This window comes from Saccopteryx bilineata, chromosome 1, assembly GCF_036850765.1.
Source record: "Saccopteryx bilineata isolate mSacBil1 chromosome 1, mSacBil1_pri_phased_curated, whole genome shotgun sequence".
Taxonomy (NCBI): Eukaryota; Metazoa; Chordata; class Mammalia; order Chiroptera; family Emballonuridae; genus Saccopteryx; species Saccopteryx bilineata.
This window is the reverse complement of record NC_089490.1, coordinates 28,641,742-28,662,393: the sequence shown is the minus strand read 5'-3', so window position 1 is coordinate 28,662,393 and position 20,652 is coordinate 28,641,742. Positions and strand designations below refer to the sequence as shown.

The following is a 20,652-nucleotide window of genomic DNA, read 5'->3' as shown; positions in this document are numbered from 1 at the left end:
ATGAGAATTTTCCCAACTTATTCTATTTCAAAGACATATTTTTTATTAAGTATATTGGGATAACATCGGTTAATAAAATTATATAAATTATAATTTATATAACATTATATAAAGGGGTCCAATTTTATAATACAACTTTATAATACGACTGTATACTCTATTGTGTGCTCATCACCTGAAGTCAAATCTCCTGTCACCTTGTACTTGACCCCTTTATCCTCTTCATCCTCCCCTCACTTCCCTTCCCTTTTGGTTACCACCAACTCTCTTGTTTATAACTATGAGTGTCGGTTTTTGTTTATTTTATTCGTTTGTTTATTGCTTTTTGTTTTATCTCCCACCTGTGAGTGAAATCATATGGTTCTTGTCCTTTTCCATCATATTTCATTTAGCCTAATATTCTCGAGATTTGTCCATGTTGTTGCAAATGGCAATACTTTATCTTTTCCTTATAGCTGAGTAGTATTTCAATGTATATAGGTACCATATCTTCTTTATCCACTCATCCAGTTAAGGACACTTGAGTTGTTTTTATGTCTTGACTATTGTGAATAATACTGCAATGAACACAGGGGTACATATATCTTTACAAATAAGTGTTTTCAAATTTTTCAGATAGATACCCAGAAGAGGGGTTGCTGGGTCATATGGTAGCTCTATTAGTTTCCTGAGGGATCCTAATTCTATTTTGCATCATGACTGCATCAATTTACATTCCCATAGCAGGTATGAGAATTACCCCCAAGACACAATTTTAGTAGCTTAAATATTCCATATCTATATGAATATATACATATACACACATGTATAATAATTTAGTTAACCATTCTTCTACTATTGAACATCAAGATTATTTCAGATTTTTTTTGTCCTTGTAACTTACTCTGTAATGAACATCTTAGTACTTAAATCGTTATTCATATCTCTGATTATTTTCTTAGGATAGACTTCTATAAGTGGAATTGATGGGGCTAAGGGTAAATTTATGTTTTAAGGTCCTTAATGTATGATGTCAAATTGCTTTCAGAACAATTTTATACATTTGTATTTCCTCCATATCTCAGTTATGAGATGGTCACTAAACACACTTGTTTTGTTTAATTTCTCTGAAAGTTTGAAGCCTAGGAGAAAGGCCATTCTCCCTGAATAAGAATGTAAGAGCCCTGGCCGGTTGGCTCAGCGGTAGAGCGTCGGTCTGGCGTGCGGGGGACCCGGGTTCGATTCCCAGCCAGGGCACATAGGAGAGGTGCCCATTTGCTTCTCCACACCCCCCTCCTTCCTCTCTGTCTCTCTCTTCCCCTCCCGCAGCCGAGGCTCCATTGGAGCAAAGATGGCCCCGGGCGCTGGGGATGGCTCCTTGGCCTCTGCCCCAGGCACTAGAGTGGCTCTGGTCTTGGCAGAGCGACACCCCGGAGGGGCAGAGCATTGCCCCCTAGTGGGCAGAGCGTCACCCCTGGTGGGCGTGCCGGGTGGATCCCGGTCGGGCGCATGCGGGAGTCTGTCTGACTGTCTCTCCCCGTTTCCAGCTTCGGAAAAGTACAAAAAAAAAAAAAGACAAAAAAAAAAAAAAAAAAAAGAAAAGAATGTAAGAATAAAACCTGACGTATTCTGAACAGAATGAAACAATATAGCAGATAAAAACATGGACTATAAGTCAAACAGGTTGGGATCACAACCAGCTTGGTCATCTATATGCTGTTTGAGTTAAAGCAAATCAACCTCCGGACACCTCAATTCATACATCTGTCAAGTATACAGCAGCAATAGACCTGGCCTCAATGGGATGTTGAATCCACTGAACATAACAAGCTCCTACTAAGTGCTTGGTAAATAATAGGAGTTTAATAAATTATTAGTCTATTTGTCAGAGTGCTTGCAGGAAATAGACATCATATTACATTGAATGATTTGAATAGATTTAGATAAAAAACTATTTACAAAAATCTAAATGGCCTGGAGTATGCCCCAGGGCTAGTAACAGCAGAGCATCCTTATCACCCTTTGTCCTAAAGGAGTGGGAAAAAGGAAGTCATTACCGAAATCCCAGATCAAAGGAGAAGAGTGGAGATGGTTGCCAGACACCAGCACAATCTTTTATATGAGTGGGGTTCACTCATTACAGCTAGTGCTCAACTTATGACCATGATTGGTTCCGACAGACCGGTAGTAACACGATTTGGTCGTAAGTTGAGTAGGCTATATGTACAATACTGTGAAATGATGTTATAAAAATCTTTAGGTCATATTTTATCATAGTTTTCTTTCATTATTGTTATATATCATAATTTTCTTTGTTCATTTTATGCCATTTGTATCATCTCTACACCATTTTGTTTCTTATTTTTACATTTGTCAGGTTTAAGTAAAACACTGCATTACCAGTACAACTAACTGGTTTATTATATGCAAAGACAATTTCCCTTGGTAGACGTCTTGGGAGGGGTTTGATGAAAAATATCCAAGACACAAAACACAAATTGCTGTACCGAGTCTGGGATAACAGTTGAAATGGTGCACGCGGAGATGGTAGTGCTGCCGGAAGCTGGTCCGCACTGTCCTACGCCCAGCTGGGCAACGCTTGCGCTGCCAGACGCAAAGCAGTCTTGGCTAGCGATTGTGATCATAAAGTCGGATGGTTGTAAGTTGCATAGGTCGTAAGTTGATCAATATTTGTACTGGGAAGGACCCATGGGAATAACTCCCTGATCTCTCTCTTTCCTTTCTTGTTTCCTGCTTATGCTACTATTTTGGCCAAACCTAACTGGAACTCCAGATAAAGGAGAACTTACTGATGTAGTGCTTGCAGGTGAGCAGCATCCTGAGGCACTGAGCAGAGTAAAGAAGGGCAGGGTTTGATAATGGATGCTCTCTAGCACATTACTACTGATACAACCAAAGACTTAACTAACATCTTTGTCCAGACATGCCATACAGTTGGTCCTTCCAACTGCAGTGTCAACTCTAAGTTTTTATATGTGCCACTTAAAATACATGTCTCTACATTTTACACTGTATAGGAATTATTTGGTTTTCTCTTGGGTTGTAGGGGATCCAAATACAAGATTTTTTTCTACATCATTCTTTATTTTATTATTTTATCCATCTTTCCACAATGGAGAAATCCTTTTGGATTCTGTTCTTGTCCTCCCAGATTAATACCATTTGGTCATTTGTTTAATATTCTATAAACTACCTAGTTAACTGATAGAAATATTAAAAAGTACATATAAAACTGAGCCTTGTTCCTGTTACTAGAGAACTTATTTCAAGTTGACCTCTTCTATTGCTATGATTAGTCTTTTGCATTTTTGAAGTTACTTATTGCTATAATAAAAACTTGTCACCTGAAAAGCTACACCTTTGACGGAAGGTGCCACGTTCCAATGCTCAGTTTGGATTTCTACATTTCAAATCTTATTTTTAAATTTGTTCATTTCCAAATATATTTTTTTATCTATTACTAGACAATGATATTTTTTTTCTCCCTGCTTTGTTGTGCCTAAAGTTTGATTATTGGAACCCATCTGCTCAATCCTATGTGTATGATGCCTGAAGGAAGACTTTCAACCCATCTGTCCAATTCTACCGCACCCCAAAGAAATCCCAACATAAAATAGATAATAACACTAGTTAGTAAATAAACTTAATGGATGTGGACATTGGCACAGAGCACTGCCAATGTATGCCTGCTATCTGATGCATTTTGATCCAAGTCTCAACACTGTGGAATTATATTTCCTGGTGGTCCTGCTTTTAAGGCAGCTGGTGCTGGCAAAAGGTATCAATTGACTTTTTAGTAGAGTATAATAATAATGCTAACATTAGAAGGGAGGTTTAAGATCAAAGCTTTGCTTAGAGGGCTAGAGCTGCATCACAAACATCAAACTCAGTATCATTCTTTGTTCAGTAGTTATCTCATTAGTCTGATAAAACACTTAAGATAAGCTTAAAGCATTTCACTTGTGTATCCATTCTTGACTTCATCATCTTTTTGCTCATGGCCTACTATGATCCAGGTACTATAGGAGAAATTGAATGTACAGAAACAGAAGTCATGAACCTAACTCTCAAGAGATGTTTCAATAAAGCAATGGAGACAAAACAAGTAAAAACATAAAAGGAAGCATCATTTCTTCCAACCTGAAGGGGCCTTAAAGATAAAAAAGAAATAGATCTGGAAAAGGATGTATCTATGGATGAGCATTATTCCTTCAGAAAATTGTGGGGAATGGGTAAGTCAGGATTATAAGATTTATAGAATAGTGCTAGCTCGTGAAGCTTCTTGGTCTTACATATTATGTAAAGGAGTTTGGATTTTATGATGAAGGAAGTAGGTAGTGCCAAGCAGGGCAGTTACATGATTAGATTTGGCCTTAAAAAGATCACCCATGGCGTGTGCAGGCTGCATTGGAAGGGGCATAGTGGAAAGTAGAAGGCTACTGAGGTAATTCAGGAAAAAGATTGGGAAGGACTGGACTAAAGCACTGGAGTTAAAGAGGAGGAATGAATTAGGGAAACATTGGGAAAATAAAATCATGGAACCTAGTAGCGATTTTGATTTTGATGTGAGGGAGAAAGAATTGTTTGGAATACATCCTGGGTTTCAAGTTGTGAGATATGAGCTATTGTTGGCGCCAGGCTAGACTCTCCTTTCTAGCACTTCTTAGTTGAGTGACTCTGGATAAATTACATGAACTCTGACTTAGTAATTTTAAAAAATAACAATAGAGCGTCGGCCTAGCGTGCGGAGGACCCGGGTTCGATTCCCGGCCAGGGCACACAGGAGAAGCGCCCATTTGCTTCTCCACCCCTCCGCCGCGTCTTCCTCTCTGTCTCTCTCTTCCCCTCCCGCAGCCAAGGCTCCATTGGAGCAAAGATGGCCCGGGCGCTGGGGATGGCTCCTTGGCCTCTGCCTCAGGCGCTAGAGTGGCTCTGGTCGCAACATGGCGACGCCCAGGATGGGCAGAGCATCGCCCCCTGGTGGGCAGAGCATTGCCCCTGGTGGGCGTGCCGGGTGGATCCCGGTCGGGCGCATGCGGGAGTCTGTCTGACTGTCTCTCCCTGTTTCCAGCTTCAGAAAAATGCAAAAATAAATAAATAAATAAATAAAATAAAAAATAAAAAATAACAATAGTACTTTATAGAGTTTTATGAAAATTAAATGAATTAATATATACTAAAGTACTTGACTACTGTCTGGCACACAGTATACCCTTAGTGCTTTGTTGAATACATAGACTCATACACATCAAGTTTAGATTTCAGTGAGATATGTAAATGGTTGCATATAGAAGACAAAACAATTTTTGAAAAAACACAGGAGAGCCCTGGCTGGTTGGCTCAGTGGTAGAGCATCAGCCCAGCATGGATGTCCCAGGTTTGATTCTCAGTCACACAGGAGAAACAACAATCTACTTTTCCACCCATCCCCCTCTTGCCCCTCTCCCTCCTCCCTCCTCGCAGCCATGGCTCGATTGGAGTGAGTTGGCCTATGGTGCTGAGGACTCAGCCTCAGGTGCTAAGAATAGCCTGGTTGCTGAGCAACAAAGCAATGCCCCAGATGAGCAGAACATCACCCTGTAGGGGACTTGCAGGTGAATCCCCATCGGGATCATGCAGGAATCTGTCTCTGTCTCCCCTCTTTCTCCTTAATAATAAATAAATAAATAAATAAATAGCAAGCACAAGAGACAACTGTGCTAAATATACTATTTAGTAGTCATCAGCCAAAATGTGAAATCCAAGCTGTGAGCCTGAGAAGAAACAATGACCAAAGCTGAAATTTTGGGGAGCATCAGCCTTTTGAGAGTAGTAGAGGAAGTAGAGCTCAGAAAGGCAGAAGGAGAAGAAGCTACTATGCAGGTAAAAGAAATGGCAAAAAAGTAATATATAGAAACAAAGGTAGGCATTTACAAAGAAAGGAGTGGTTAGTAGTGTGACATACGGTTTAGAAAGCAAAGAAGGTAAAAAACAATGGCCATCCTATTCTAGCTTTTTGTTTTATTTTTATAATGGCTGACACCAACATTATAATTTTGACACAAAATGTTACTTTGCATGTGGAATACAGAAAAAATTCAACACATTACTTGAAGGACTGTAACTGCTAATAAGTTTGATACCATTTATCTATTCCTTAACTTTGTTTTTAGCTGTAATATAGTCTTAAGTACAACTAAGCATATTAAACATCATGTTTGGAAATGAACAGTGTCCATATTAAAAGTGATATTATCAAACCTTTATATGATTTCACAAGTAGCAAACTTTCTTTTGGATGATAAAATGGAGCAAATAAGTAGATATTAAGGAGAAAAATTGAACCTGGGGCTTCCACACACTGGGCCAGTGCTCTACCACTAAGCCAATTGGCCAGGGCTGAATTTTCCAAATATTATTTAGATAGTTGTGCCTGTCTTTGCCTCTTTCTTTCCTCTTTCTCTCACTTTCTCTGTCACTGAATACTAACTCAGTGCCCAGCATTCTTCTGGAACTTGAATAATCAGAAACGAGAAAAGACAGTTGAGATTCCTGCTTGAATTCTTTTATTGGGGGAAACAGACAATAAAATAGTAAAATCAATCTAGTAGATATTTTTTTAAAGTGAGAGGAGTGGAGACAGTGAGACAGACTCCTGCATACACCTAGATTAGGATCCACCCAGCAACTGCAATCTGGGGCCAATGCTTGAGTCAACTGAGCTATCCTCAGTGCCCGGAGCCAGTGCTTGGGCTAATTGGGCCACTGGCTGTGGGAGAGAAAGAAAGAGTGAAGGGGGAGAGTGAGAGGAAGAGATGCAAATGGTCACTTCTCATGTGTGCCCTGACTGGAGATCAAACCTGGGATGTCTACACCTCAGACGGATGCTCTGTTCACTAAACCAACTAGCCAGGACCAATCTAGAAGATTTTAGATGGTAATCCATACTCTGAAGGAAAGAAAAAAAGAATGTGAGCTGAAGAGATCCAGAATGAATGTTGGCACTATACATTAAGTAGTTAGTGATAACCTTTCTCAAGAGTCATTGTCACCTTAGACCATAGAGACAAAAGAGAGCTAGTCTTGCAAACATTTGGACAGGAGGGTTTCAAACAGAAGGAAGAGGAAGTGCAAAAGTCCTGAGGCAGTGGCAGGGATGTGCTATACATAGCTGAGAAGCAGAAAGGCAGCCACAGTAGCTGGAGAATAGTGAACAGTGGACATGAATTTCATGACATAGGTTTGAGTTTAAGCTATGCAGCACTGCTCTCTAAAGCATTGAAGAACACAAATGAGTACAATTAGTGCTGAAAATTGCTACTTTTCAATAATCTCATGAGTATGACTTTAACAAGGCAGAAATTAGTTTAGGACCTTAATAAATATGGAATTTCTGGAGACTTGGATTATAATTCTAGTTTAGCAACTCATCATATAATTTCTGGAAATTCCCCCATAGTAGATTTATAACTGTGATATAGACTTCAGAGATTATGTGGCTCCTTTGTTTAATGGTATGGATAAGGAAACTGAGATACAAAGAGATTATTGATTTGTTCCAAAGTTCCATAGCTGGTAAAAACTAAGACCAGAATTAGAGGCTATAATAGGTACCTTCAATATGTATCCTTTAATCCTTTGCCAGAGGACTAGCTTTACTATAAAACTTTTCTGTCTCCATTCAATAGGTTTTAGTGTATCTTTACATCTGGTCCATTCTATTCACTCATATCATCATTATTGTATTCATTCTATTGTTACTTTCTCATAAATATTCTCTCTATATTAGATGCTAGGCTTCTTTAGAATATTTTATAACCCTAGAACCTAGTTAGTGAATAGTAGGCTTCTGATAACGTGCTATGTGACTGATTAGTGTATACAGTCATATATAAATCGCTCTTTCATCTCAATTTCTTTTATCTTATAATACAATCACTCTCCCTATATTTAAATGTCAACATCTGTGAGGTTGGAATTATAGTGTTAACATAAAAATGACTACAGTTTGCCCCTGCATAAAAGGAACAAAACAAGGGGAAAAACATATTGGAAAAGTTGGTGATTTGTACAAATCCAAAGTATTTTCAATTTTTAATCTATCTAAAAGAGAAAAACTGATAAAAATGCTTGACTTGAGACCTGTACAATAGACTCTGGCTTGTTATTATTATTTTTAATGTTTGTGTTTCTTTGTTCATGAATAGCTGTCTGACTTCATCTTTTATACATAGCTGAGAAGCAGAATGGCAGCCACAGTAGCTGGAGAATAGTGAACAGTGGACATGAATTTCATTACATAGGTTTGAGTTTAAGCTATGCGGCACTGCTCTCATTCATATCATCATTATTGCATTCATCAATGTCTCTTTTCAGATAAGACATCATTTCTGTGCTTTAATATGTGTTCCTTCTTATCTTCGATATCAATAACATTAACATGTTGCCTATCCAAATGTTCAATTTAGAGAGTGTTTTAATCTCATACTTTTAAAATTGCAAATAGAAAATTCTCTTGTGATAGTTTGTAGGAGGATTTCAGAGAAAGATAACCATTAATAATTAATTTGTCTTTAGAAGTTAATAGAACCCTCCTTGATCTCTAAGTAAGCAATGACATGCCCCACAAATCAATGTCCCTGAGGACTCAGCAGCTTGCTCTTCCTTTGCCCTGTTACAACCAGGTCACATGATGTGCTGCCTACTCGTTTAGTAATTAGGCTTCGAACTGGTTTTTTATCCTAAAACTTGTCACATATAGTTTTGCCGAGCCAGTGATGGGTATTTGTCAGTTTATCTCGCATTTGTAGCTAGGAGCCTAAGGTCATCATTAGCACATGACTTTGATTGTCAGGAAATGAAGTACTAGGTGGATGGAAGTTTCTTTCATTGCTTCCATGATTGGGACTTTCTCAATCCTAAAGAAGAGAAAAAATCCATACACAGTTTATTGCCTTTCGAACTGACAGTTCTGTAAAACTCATTGGATGATTAAGTAATAAGGAGTCAAACCAGAGAAAAGTGTAGATTAAAACATAACCTCCAGCCTAACGCCACAATACCCAGTAGTCAGACTGATTGAGTAGCCAGAGAGAATCTTGTATCTGGAAGTGGCGTTTGTTTAAAAATAATACATTAAATTAAAAAAATATATATATCTTTCAAGTTTAATAACAATTAGAACAATAACCACACATTTAATGTGCAAACCCAAGTATACATAGATATTTGCAAAATAAGTGGTTTATAAATAGCTAATATGGATCATCAGTTAAGAAATCAGTTTTTGTTTACACTAACAGTTATTCAATCTAACTACTAGTTAGCTGATAAAATAAAAGGTTGACATCAAAGGGATGTGACTTAAATATCATATTTAACAGTAAGTGGAAAAGTCTAAAAGCTTTGTTTTTATAGGTTTGGTAAACACTAAATTCTATTTCTGTGAGTCTCTAAGAAAGACTGGCATCCAACAGTGAAATAATATATATTTCAAAAATAAGATTAAGCATAGAAATATCTGTTTGTTATAAGATTATCTCTGACAAACATCCATATCTCTCTCTATATAAAGAAAAAAACACTAAAACAAGAAATCATTCTGTCTTGTTAGACTATCAGTCTCTACCAAACACATGTGCATAAATTATTTTTACTTTAATATTTCAATATTTTTTAAATGAGTGTTTCCTAAACTATATTTTGACTCTTAAATGTCTATTGCAGTAACATATTTCTTAGAAATTTATTATTTTTAAATTACTAAATGGTTAACTATATAATAAATAAAATAATTGTTAAATTTAGTTATTTTTGCATGAAAAAAACTAAATAATTTTAAGCAAACAGGCGAATAAGTGAGTTGCAGCCCTCCAGCCCACTAGAAACTACCAGTGTCCTGTGGAAAAACTGCTCAAGACACACATTGTTGTCAAGAGAAGTGGGAGAGGCAGTCAAGAGACACTAACTTCCCAAGTCTCCTTCTCCCAGAGCTTCTATTGATCAAAAGCAGAACAAAGGTAACAGAATAGCAGGGGAGGGAGATCAAGTGATAAGGGGAAAGAATCACTAATCTACTTCTTGTTGATATGGAAAAAGGACTAGTTTTGGTCAGTACATTCTTTTCCTTTTGCTAATTAACAAGCACAAAGGAAAGGGGCGATCTAGAACCTCCATGCTAATTTCTTAAAGCCCCTTCACATGCATTCCTTTGTGTTTGCACAAAGGTCACTCACTCACACAGTTTCTTGGTGTTTGCATCCAGGAAACCTATTTCCCTGTGTTTGCAGCAGGGAATTACATTCACATTACTATTCGCACTCAGGGCTTTTTAACTAACATTCCTTAATCCAAGTTATAGAGGGTGCAAGATCAGAGAGGTGATTCCCTACAGTGAGTGAATGAATAATCTGTTTTGTTTGGTTCTGAAACTCTTGTAAAAGTGAGTTTGAGAGGAATATAATTGTCTTTCCTGCTGTTCCTGGACTGGACATTCAAATAAGTGATCACCTAGTATGTTCACTGTCGAATTGTTTAGTTTCTCGCACTTTGGGAGTAGAACATTACTTGCTAAAAAGAGCTTGCCTTCTTTTTTCTTCATTTCCAAATTAAATATTAACTTTGAAATGTTTTATTCCTCCATTGTTACTGTAAGGATCAAGAAAAATTAAGAATGCTCTGAATAACAGGATGCGGGCTAAGCACTAACAGAACAGGGAACTTAAGTGTTGAAGGCATGTCCTGTCCCTGACCGTTAGAGGTGCACTACCCAGGGTTGCTCAAGATGTTGACTTACTGCCAAGAGATTAACAATATATGTGTTTAGACTTGAAAAATTTCCATTCTCTATTAGGGTTGTTATAACGCACAACTATGAATTAGCCAATAGCTAACTACCACATTTGCTTCTATGAACTGCTTGCTTGCCTAACTTATATAAGGACTTAGTTGTAAGCGCCAGGCGCGATTCCCGTTTGCAACTCCTTGTGAGTACGGTGTCTCCGGACATCTTGGGAATTCGCCCCTGCGCAGGTTAAACTGGCCAATAAAGTAACATCTATACTCCTGAAAGTCTCCGACGTTTGTTCTCGTACCCGGTGAATGCAACAGTTACCACTACTGGTTTTTAGTATGGTTACATACCAAGAGCCAACAGTTTTAAAAGCAGGTGTTCTATGCAGACAATGTGCCATGTGTCATTAACATGCACTAAATTTTATAACTTTCCCCCAAAATGGATGCTACTCTTGTGCATATTTTATAGTGGCAGAAACCAAGATTTACAGAAATGAATTTGCTCAACCTTATGTAAGAAGTTTTAAGAATTTAAATACATTTTGCAAGTATGTGAACTAATAAATTGTATTAACTTTTACTTCATAACCTACCGAGTGTTGATAAATTGAGAGGACTCATTGATGATAAAAATTTGTCAGCCCAAACTAGACATTATTTAATAGATTCTTATTTCATTGGGTAAGTAAGCCTTTTCATTCTTTATTTTTTTCCCATTTGTGGTTGATTCTACTGGGGAGGGGTGTTTTAGAAATAGGTAGGTCAGGTACACACTGGGAATTAAAATCTAATTCAGAATAAAATATGCTTCACAATGTAATTGGTTCAGCACTGTTTGCCAGTTCAGGTCTGATAAGAAAGAAAGTTCTGGAATCTCTGCTAGAAGGAAATATCCACAAGATATGAGAAAAATAGTTAAGTTCCCATTAGAAACTCAATTTCTAAAGTCATCACGCTATAACCTACTCCTGAGGACAGAGAAAATGTGTAAAGTTGATTTGGGGGGTAATTTCTTAACCTATCATTTATGTGCAATCATGATATTTATGGAATTTCAAGCAATACAAATTATTTAGAAATACAATTTGTTGCTTTGGATTTAGTGAACAGTACCTGCAAAAAAGTTAATTAAGGATATGTGTCTTAAATTTTGGTCAATGTACAATAAATATATGCAGTTTTTCTTATATCAACTAATAAAGCTATAAATAAAGTTGATGGTATGGAGAAACAGAAAAATAAATATATTTTTACTCAGTTTTCATTCTTTTGATCTACAAATACTTATTGATGAGTGTCCTTGAAACATAATAGTTAAAAATTTTATATTTATTGTAAAATATGATACCCATTTACATAAATGCTTATAAAATAAATATGCAGATGAATTAAACACTATAAACCTATTCTAGTAGGTGGATAATAGGACCTCATTATTGGTATAATTTACATTTCCCTAATTTCTAATGTGATTGAGTATTTTTAAAATTTTAGTATCTATTTTATACCTTATTTTATCCTTTTTATGATGAATTATCTATTTTATATTGATTTATTTAAGTTTTATGTTTTGAAATGTACTTTTTGTTTGTTACATGAAAATCTTTATTTTAAAATAGTTTATTTTATAAAAGTTTTCCAATGTGCATTGTACACTTTGACTAAACAATGGTCAGCAAACATGTGCCGCAAACCAGCGCAGCTAGTAATTCCAGGTCCTGAGCGGGTACGGCGTGGAATTAAGAAAATAGACTTAAAGAGAGAAAAGGATGGGCTCAGGAGGACTCTTTGCAACACAGAAGAAAGCTTGCAAAAAGCGAGTCTCCACCCCCCCTACCTTCTTTATTTATAGGGCAAAGTGAGGTTATTAGCAAATCAAAGATATCATTAAAACAAAGTCATATTTCCAAAGCAACCCAAGAATTCTCCCAAGTGCAGAAAACTCCCACCATACATAACATCTTAACTTCACAAAACAAAAGATAAAAAGGAAATGGCCTCCAGTCTTTCGAGGGACATGGAGGATAAGACAAGTATAAACAATCCAGCACCACAGCTAACATGGTGGTGTGGAGGAAAACAGCCTTTAGCCACTTCACAGAACGAGTGAGGTGGAGATTGGGCAGACTGTCAGCTTGCTGCCAGTTCCCCACACCTCTGTCTCCCCAAAATCTAAACTGCAAAGACCCTGTTGGCTTATGGTCCCAACACATATGCTGTATAATTTCAGTTCTTTTAAATTTGTTAAACTTTAGGGTCATCATGTGAGATCAATATTTGTGAAAATCTTGTGCATGCCTAAAAATAATATATATCCTTTAGAAGTCTAGTTTTCCACTTATGTATTATGTCAAATTTATTAATTATACTATTCAAAGCTGTTATATATTTACTATTTTTGTTTATATTATAAGCAGTTGTGTTTAATTTGTTATTATTTTTCATTGAAAAATTGCTTTGTTCTGAAGCAATGATGCATGGAACATCCATGTTTAAAATTATGACAACATTGGTGAAATGAGTCTTTTTTGCTATGCAGTATTCTTCTTTATTTCTAATTGTTTTTAAAATAGAAATGAACTCTGCTGCTGATACACAGTCACTTCTCTCCATTAGCTTATGAGGAGAAGGAGGCAGTCAGGTAAAATGCGCTGGTGGAATAGGGTAGATGTATCGAGGTAAAACAAACACAATATGCTGTGATAGCCCAGAAAGGGCCACTTCACCCAGACTCAGCTGACAGGGAATGAACCCAAAGGAAGTGGTGTATAAAGTGGTTTGGGTTCGTTGAGGTACTTACGTGGCTCAGCTATTGAGCACGTCAAAAAAGTTGGGGAGAAAAAAGGGTTCTAAATAGACCAAGTTGTTTCTAATCGTTTGCTACTTCAAAGCATTTTCAAATGTTTGTGATGATAAGTCGATAATACTGCAGTACTGAACTCTGGGCCTCAATCTGTCCACATTCTACGCCATTTCTTTAGGACAAGCTCCTTGAAGGAAAGTTAGTGCAGCAAGGGGCATGGCGTTTTTACGCACTGAAAAGGGCATGTCATTTAATATCATAGAAGACTTTTAGAAATAAATTACAGCAAAGCTAAGTGTTGAGGAATGATTAGGATGTAGACAGGACAAAGTTAAGTGACATCGAAGCCTGGGGCATCTCATATGCACAGAGGAAAGAGCAGAAGGGACAGGAAGTAACTTGGTGTTCACTGGCTTAGTTACAAGGTGTGGGGAGTCCCGTTCAGAGAGTGGGCTTAAGTGTAAACTAGGTTTATACATGATTTCATCCAAAAGGTTTAGTTAATAAAATCATATAAAGTCTTTTCCCTTCTTCTTACCCTTGAAGTTCATGGAATCCATTTGTACCAAGTTCCTCAAACCATTGTAACGGTTATCTGTCGTACACCAGAACTTATTTTCTTCCATCTCCCCAGGTGATTCTGGCATCTGGAACATATTTTGTTTCCCCTCCATTGCCCACCGTTATGCTAAGTAATGGCCACGTCCCTTTTGCTTCTTTCCTATTCATGTATGCCCACATGTCCTAACATGGTACTTATTAAGTCTAAGCCCAGCTTCACACACTTGCTAGCTGTGTAATTTCTGATCAGCTACTTAGCCTCTCTTTGCCTCAGTTTCTTCATGAGTGCCTCAACAGTATCCATCACAGGGTTGCAAAGGGAAATAAAACGATGTAAGCATAAATGCCTGGCAGGTCTTTGCAACGCCAAGTGATGATTATTTTCCCTGCGAATATCTAAATTCCGTCCAGGTGGAGAATGCCTTCTGCTGCAATCTACAGCAGTTCCAAGCAGCCCCAGAAAGGAAAACCAGAGAGCAACAGTACTATTCTGAAAGCCTCCTCCTAGGAGAGGTGGCGGCTGTCATTGAAGGACAAAGCCAAGGCTGGCGAGAGTCTGCCACTCTCTCTGACTGTTGGGCTTCAGAATAAAATGAAGAGTCCAGCCCGAAGGGCTTTCCATTCAGCCACATTTACAAATTTTAGGTGCACTCCTTTTTAATGTCAAAACAGCACACACAGTATTCCTTTCTCTGAGGCCACGGTTGCCTTCTTTCTGCTCAGTCCTAACCTGCACCTTTCCCTTCCCCCACATCACAGAAACAAATCCAAACCCTGGTGATCTGAGATACCACGAGATCAGGGGGTTAGGGGGTGGAAATGGAGCTAATTTTGCCCAGACTTTCTGTGAGCACGCCACATGTGCTGCAGTTTTGGGTTGCATAATTGATTCAATCTCTGATTTTAGAGGAACGCTGAACTCCTTTCGTGGCACGCTGCATACATTTCTCTAGGGCAAAAACTGTCCTACTTTTTTCTCTCTGGTATCTGTTTAGTGCTAGGCCATTTTTCCCCCCAAGAATCTAAACTACCCTCCGTGAAATAAATGAAATCACAGTTGGAAAGCAGCTTACTGGACAGACTTGTCACCGCTAAGATAAGAGCGCCACCACACACATTTTCTTAGCTTTCTCCTCTGCCCTGCTCCCTTTCTCTCTTCCCTGACACAGCTTTGTTTTGGCCGAGAGGCTGTGCTGGTAGCTCAGCTGAGGGTCAGCGTTACCTTCATGGGGCAGCTGCGTCCCTTGGCGTCTCCTTGGGATCAGAGGCTGTGGGGGTTTCATCCTTGCTTTCCCTGGACCTACTGTGCAGCTCCAAGCAGGTGTACTTACCTCTTTGAGTCTTACCAGTAACAGTCCCTTGTGGACTGATGGCCCTGAAGTCTGGACCATAAACATAGGTACCATAATTCCCCCTGTATAAAACACACTTTTTTTCCCCCGAAAAATTTGGGTTCTAAAAACTGGGTGCATCTTATACAGAGATTGTAGTTTTTTACTTGCATTTCCCGCTTTTTCCCAATTGTTTTTGCGCCCATTGATGAAGACAGTGATTTGTCATCAGACCCAGATGAGGACAAGCTAATGGGTAGGAGTTTTGACAGCGATGAGGAGTTGTATGCATTTTATGATGAATAAAACTTGAGTTCAGTAACTTTATGTAATACTTTTTTTTTTTCAAATTTCGTGCCCCAGAATGAAAGTGCGTCTTATTCATGGGATAGCCTTATACCTGGGGAAATATGGCAGGTAGCAAGCTGCCGGCTCACACTGAGCCTTTTGGTTAACCAGGTATATAGGAAGTGCCGACTGGGGAGAATGATTTGATGCCCCGTGAAAGGCACTTAACCAAAATGACAGTGGGGCGATTTTAAGTTTACCATTTACTTCTTACTGTGCTTGGCAACCTCATGTTTGCTTACATTTTCAAGAATTTCTAAACTGGAAAGTCTTGTTTGATAGCAGATGTCTTTTGCCAACCTGCTTGATCCAGTCTGTGGTTTAGAGACTATCTTTTCACCAGCTGTTTCTTGAAAAGCTGATATTTTTTTTTGGTAATACTATACTTTAAGATACAATTTTTGAAAAAAAAAATAACCTTTGTTAGGTCCATCCTCAGGACCACTATTTCTGCATATCCCCCAAAGAATTCTCATACTGTGAAAGTGACCAAACTCTGCTGTTTATATCAAGGAAATAATGTTAAAAGTAATTCCCAACTGGAGTCTAAGATAGCCTGAATGAATTGTGTCCCTATGCTGCTCAGAGAATTTAGGCTTAGAAATAGATAATGCCTTATTTAATAAAACACTGAGCATAAACAGGCCATTGTCCAAATTCAGACTCTGTTACTTACTAGTTGGAAAAATTTGGACAAGTCTCTTAATCTCTAAACCTCATTATATATGAACATTTAAAATTGAGCGAAGAATCATACGTACTTTTCAGGTTTGTTGTGAGGATTAAATGCTAAACTACATGTAAAGCTCTTTGGGGCCCCCACCATAGACATGCATCAGCCAGGTTTTGCTATAATCGCAGTGTGTGACAAGTCATCATCAAACCTCAATGGCGTACCACCACAATTATTTATGTTGAGCTGAGTTAGAATTGCTTCCAGCTCGTGTAGTCTCTTCAGATTTGCTAGGTCTGTTTTCTTTAGTCAGGCACTAGAGGTTATTTAAGGCATACGTACTCCTTTTGTGACTGAATCCATCATTGCAGGTGACCTGGTGAAAACTAGCCAAGCACCAACTCAGAACTGGCATCACTATCTCTTCTACCCAATTTTATTGCCTTAAGCAAAGCATATAACTAGGCTATCTATTGGTAGGACAGGAAGGTATATACTCTGACCTAGTTTAAAAAAAAAAAAAGAGTGAATGAATATTTGTTGAACAGTTATCCATATCCCTTTAGAGAAGTTTATTGCATCATGTTTTTTCTTATTTTTTTATTTCTTCCATATGACTTTTAACTCTTATCCATATAAGCATCTACTTTGCATTCCCTAAATTACATTACAATTTCTCTCTCTTTCAATTCCAAATTCATTTAAATGATACACTTTTCTTTGTAAATAGGTACTCTGGAAAATCCCTTAAGAAAAGAACAAAAGCTTCTGATTCTCCTTAGAGCCTCAGAGGGAGTCTTTTGTGACCGTTTCAATGGGATTCATATTGATCCAGGAACAATTGGTAAGAGTAAAATACATTTTTAATACATTTATTAAAAATGATATGTGCGTATGTGATAAAGTACCATTCATAGAATATCTGTTATAGCTCAGGCACTCTTTCGGATAATTTATATTTGTTATTTTATATGCCAGCTCTCCTATAAGCAGTGCCCATTTAACAGATGTCAAAACTAAGACTCAGAGATGATGAACAATATGAAAAGGCCACACAGTTTTATAGTGTCAGCATTTAGATTCATATCCAGATTGTTCAGACACCAAAATCTAGACTAAGAGTCTATGTTAGCAACTATAAATATGGTGTAATCATTGATACATATTTTATTATATTTTCAGTTTTTAAAATTAAATTTATTGGGGTGGCATTGGTTAAAAACATTATATAGGTTTCAAGTTGTGCATTTCTATGACACATGATCTGTATTTTGCAGAAAAAGAAAGAGGGAGAGGAGAAACTCACAGGGACAGACAACAGTGTGACAGTGTGGGGATTGTTGGAGAGTGGGGTGTTGGGGGGGAGGGGTAGACAAGGGGCATAAACCCTGAGCTTGACTTGGGGTGGTAAACTCAAAATGCAGTGTCCAGATAATGTGTTGTGAAATTGTGTACCTAAAACCTGTTTAATTTTGTAGACCAGTGTCACCAGTAAATTCAATACAAAAAGAAGCATATGATTTCATGCACATGTGAGATATAAGATTGAAAGCAACAAATGAACGAATAAGAAAAACAAAAACTCACAGACACAAACAGCAGTCTGGTGGTTACCACTGTGAATGGGAATGGGGGATACTAAACAGTTAAGGGGGTCAAATATATTGAGAGAAGATACATTTTTAAAACTGATAGAGGTAGAGATGTCTAAGGAACATTTACTGCCTGACCCGACGATGGTGCAGTGGATAGAGCGTTGGACTGGGACGCAGAGGACCTAGATGTGAAACGCCGAGGACACCAGCTTGAGCATGGTCTCATCTGGTTTGAGCAAGGCTCATCGGCTTGAGCCCAAGATCACTGATTTGAGCAAGGGGCACTCTGTCTGCTGTAGCCTCCCAGTTAAGGCACATATGAGAAAGCAATCAATGAACAACTAAAGTGCCGCAACAAAAAATTGATGCTTCTTATCTCTCTCCCTTCCTGTCTGTCTGTCCTTATCTGTCCCCCTCTCTGTCTCTCTCTGTCTCTGTCACAAAAAAAACAAAAACAAAAACAAAAACATTTACTATTGACAGTTTCTTCATTTGATACTGCCACAATACTGAATCTTATTTTAAAATTGGTCTACATAAGAGCACAGAAACTGTGACTGGTCCTGTATAATCATGATGTCAGAGCCAGACAATAACTCAGTTTTCAGGGATAGACATAAGAGGCTGTTTATCAGATTTCTAGTATTTTCTCACTCTGTATGTCATTACTAATTGTATAAGATATCAGTGACTCAGTAAAATGGAAATCATGTTAAGATAGTGAGATATTTGGTAACCTAGGTCTATAATGTGCAGCCTTTGCCATACAATACTTTGACAGTGCTTTATTATTTCCAAAGGATTTTTCATACATGCTATTTATTTTATCTTTTTAAGAATATGAGGTTCAAGGATATTTTAGTTCTTTTTTTCACGTTGACAAACGAGATAGATCAGGAATATTGTCTCTTTTTGCCTGTGTTGTCCACTCTGTCCTACGTAGTACCACCTTGGTTGAAACGTGTTAGGAGTACGTATTGGGGTCCTCAGGTTATGACACAGCTCCGTTCCTTTGACAGTGATGTATCTCGAATTTTGGCTCAAGTCAAAACACCACCCTAGCCTAACACAAACGGAACACTTGCCCTTTTAATAGTCCAAAGTGGCTGAGGTAAACGTAGGGGGGGGGGTGCCAACGACCTCACTCATAGGCCGCATTACTGTGTATTCTTCCGCCGCAGGAAGCCAAACTAATTTGCCCATGTAGTCTGTAAGTAGGACGACGGTAACAGCATAAGCCAAAACACTCACATCTCAATCTTTTTAAGTTTTTATGAGAATGAGCATCATAAACTTGAAATGTCGTATGTCGCGACTGTCATAACTGGAGGACCCCCTGTATTCAAGAATATCTGTTCTGATCCCCAACTCCAGCTGGATGGTCAAACTAATGTTTTTGAGATTTTTTTTCTGATGCTAAATTGAATAATTGTTTTGCTACATGCTTAAATTTTTCTGATATAAGTGACAGATTTTAATCTTTTTAATTATAATAATTTCCTTGAAACAAATAAGAAATGATGTTGTTTTAATGTAAACATTTGATGATTGGGAATGATCCATAAGTCTCCTTTACTGGTCAATTAAATTTTCTGGATAATTCAAATTTAAGAAAACAAACTGGTTTTTGTTAAAATCTTTTGTTGGGAATTTCTCTAAATTACTTCATGTTCCTCCTCTGACTATCCTACTTAGCCTATAGTAAAAAAGATGAACTTTTAAAATGATAATAATGAGGATATCTTCTAAAACTTATACATATGTGTCTATTTGTTTGAAATATTGATTCCAGGACATGTAACTAAAATGAGTACTTTTTACATTTTTATTAATTCTAATTTTAGTTTTATTATCTTGTGACTTTTCTTTGAATTAGAATATGGAAAAAATTATGGAAGTTGACATAGGTGGTTAGGTTTCAATCAGTTGAGATCTATTTGGTTCACATAAAAGGAAAACTCAAGGCATGTTATTTGTACTTTACTGGTGTTTATTTCTTTTATTCATATGTTTTCTTTAAAAATTATAAAATCTTTAGAGTCCAATATTCATGATTTGCAACAAAATAGGGTGTGCCAATGCAGGGGTATGCTGACAATCCTTAGGGCGCAGGAAGAAAAATATTAGTACTTCTATTCAAATATATATGAATATACTCATATATGTATGTGCATATTTAAGTAAATATCCATGCATTAGGAGTGTATGTTCATAATTTTGTTGCTGCTCGGGTTCATGCCTAAAACACGTTTGGAACACTAGTAGATGAGGGATTGAGCCTTTTGTGATTTTAAATGGCAGTGAAACATGTAAGAGGAAAGACCTGAAGGAATAAAACTGAACTGCATCAAGCATGTCCCTGGCAAGGTTTTCATTTATGAGTCTGAAATAAATTATATTTTGAAACAAAGGAGCTAGAGATTTATCCTTTGATAACTTTAATATGCACAAACGCACACAAATAGAGGTCCAACCACTGACAACAAAGCCAATAGCACCAAATCTTTTTCCTCAGGAAATAAAATTACCCTTGCCTTTTGGAAAATTTAGTGTATAACAAAATATCAA

At 37.5% G+C, this 20,652-nt stretch overlaps 1 protein-coding gene across 6 annotated transcripts in view; it reads left to right on the top strand.

The window, feature by feature from the left end:
* Nucleotides 1–20,652, top strand: part of PKHD1 (PKHD1 ciliary IPT domain containing fibrocystin/polyductin) — a 495,803-nt gene that overhangs the window by 321,861 nt on the left and 153,290 nt on the right. For 5 of the 6 annotated variants that reach the window (XR_010728191.1, XM_066252548.1, XM_066252523.1 and 2 more), the window contains one exon: nt 17,220–17,333. The exons of the other annotated variant lie outside the window; for it this stretch is intronic. Coding sequence is in view for 4 of the 5 variants with exons in the window: in XM_066252548.1 (XP_066108645.1) it covers nt 17,220–17,333 (114 nt within the window). In the remaining variant the exon portion in view is untranslated. The remainder of the gene's footprint in view (nt 1–17,219; nt 17,334–20,652) is intronic. 6 annotated transcript variants of the gene reach the window in all.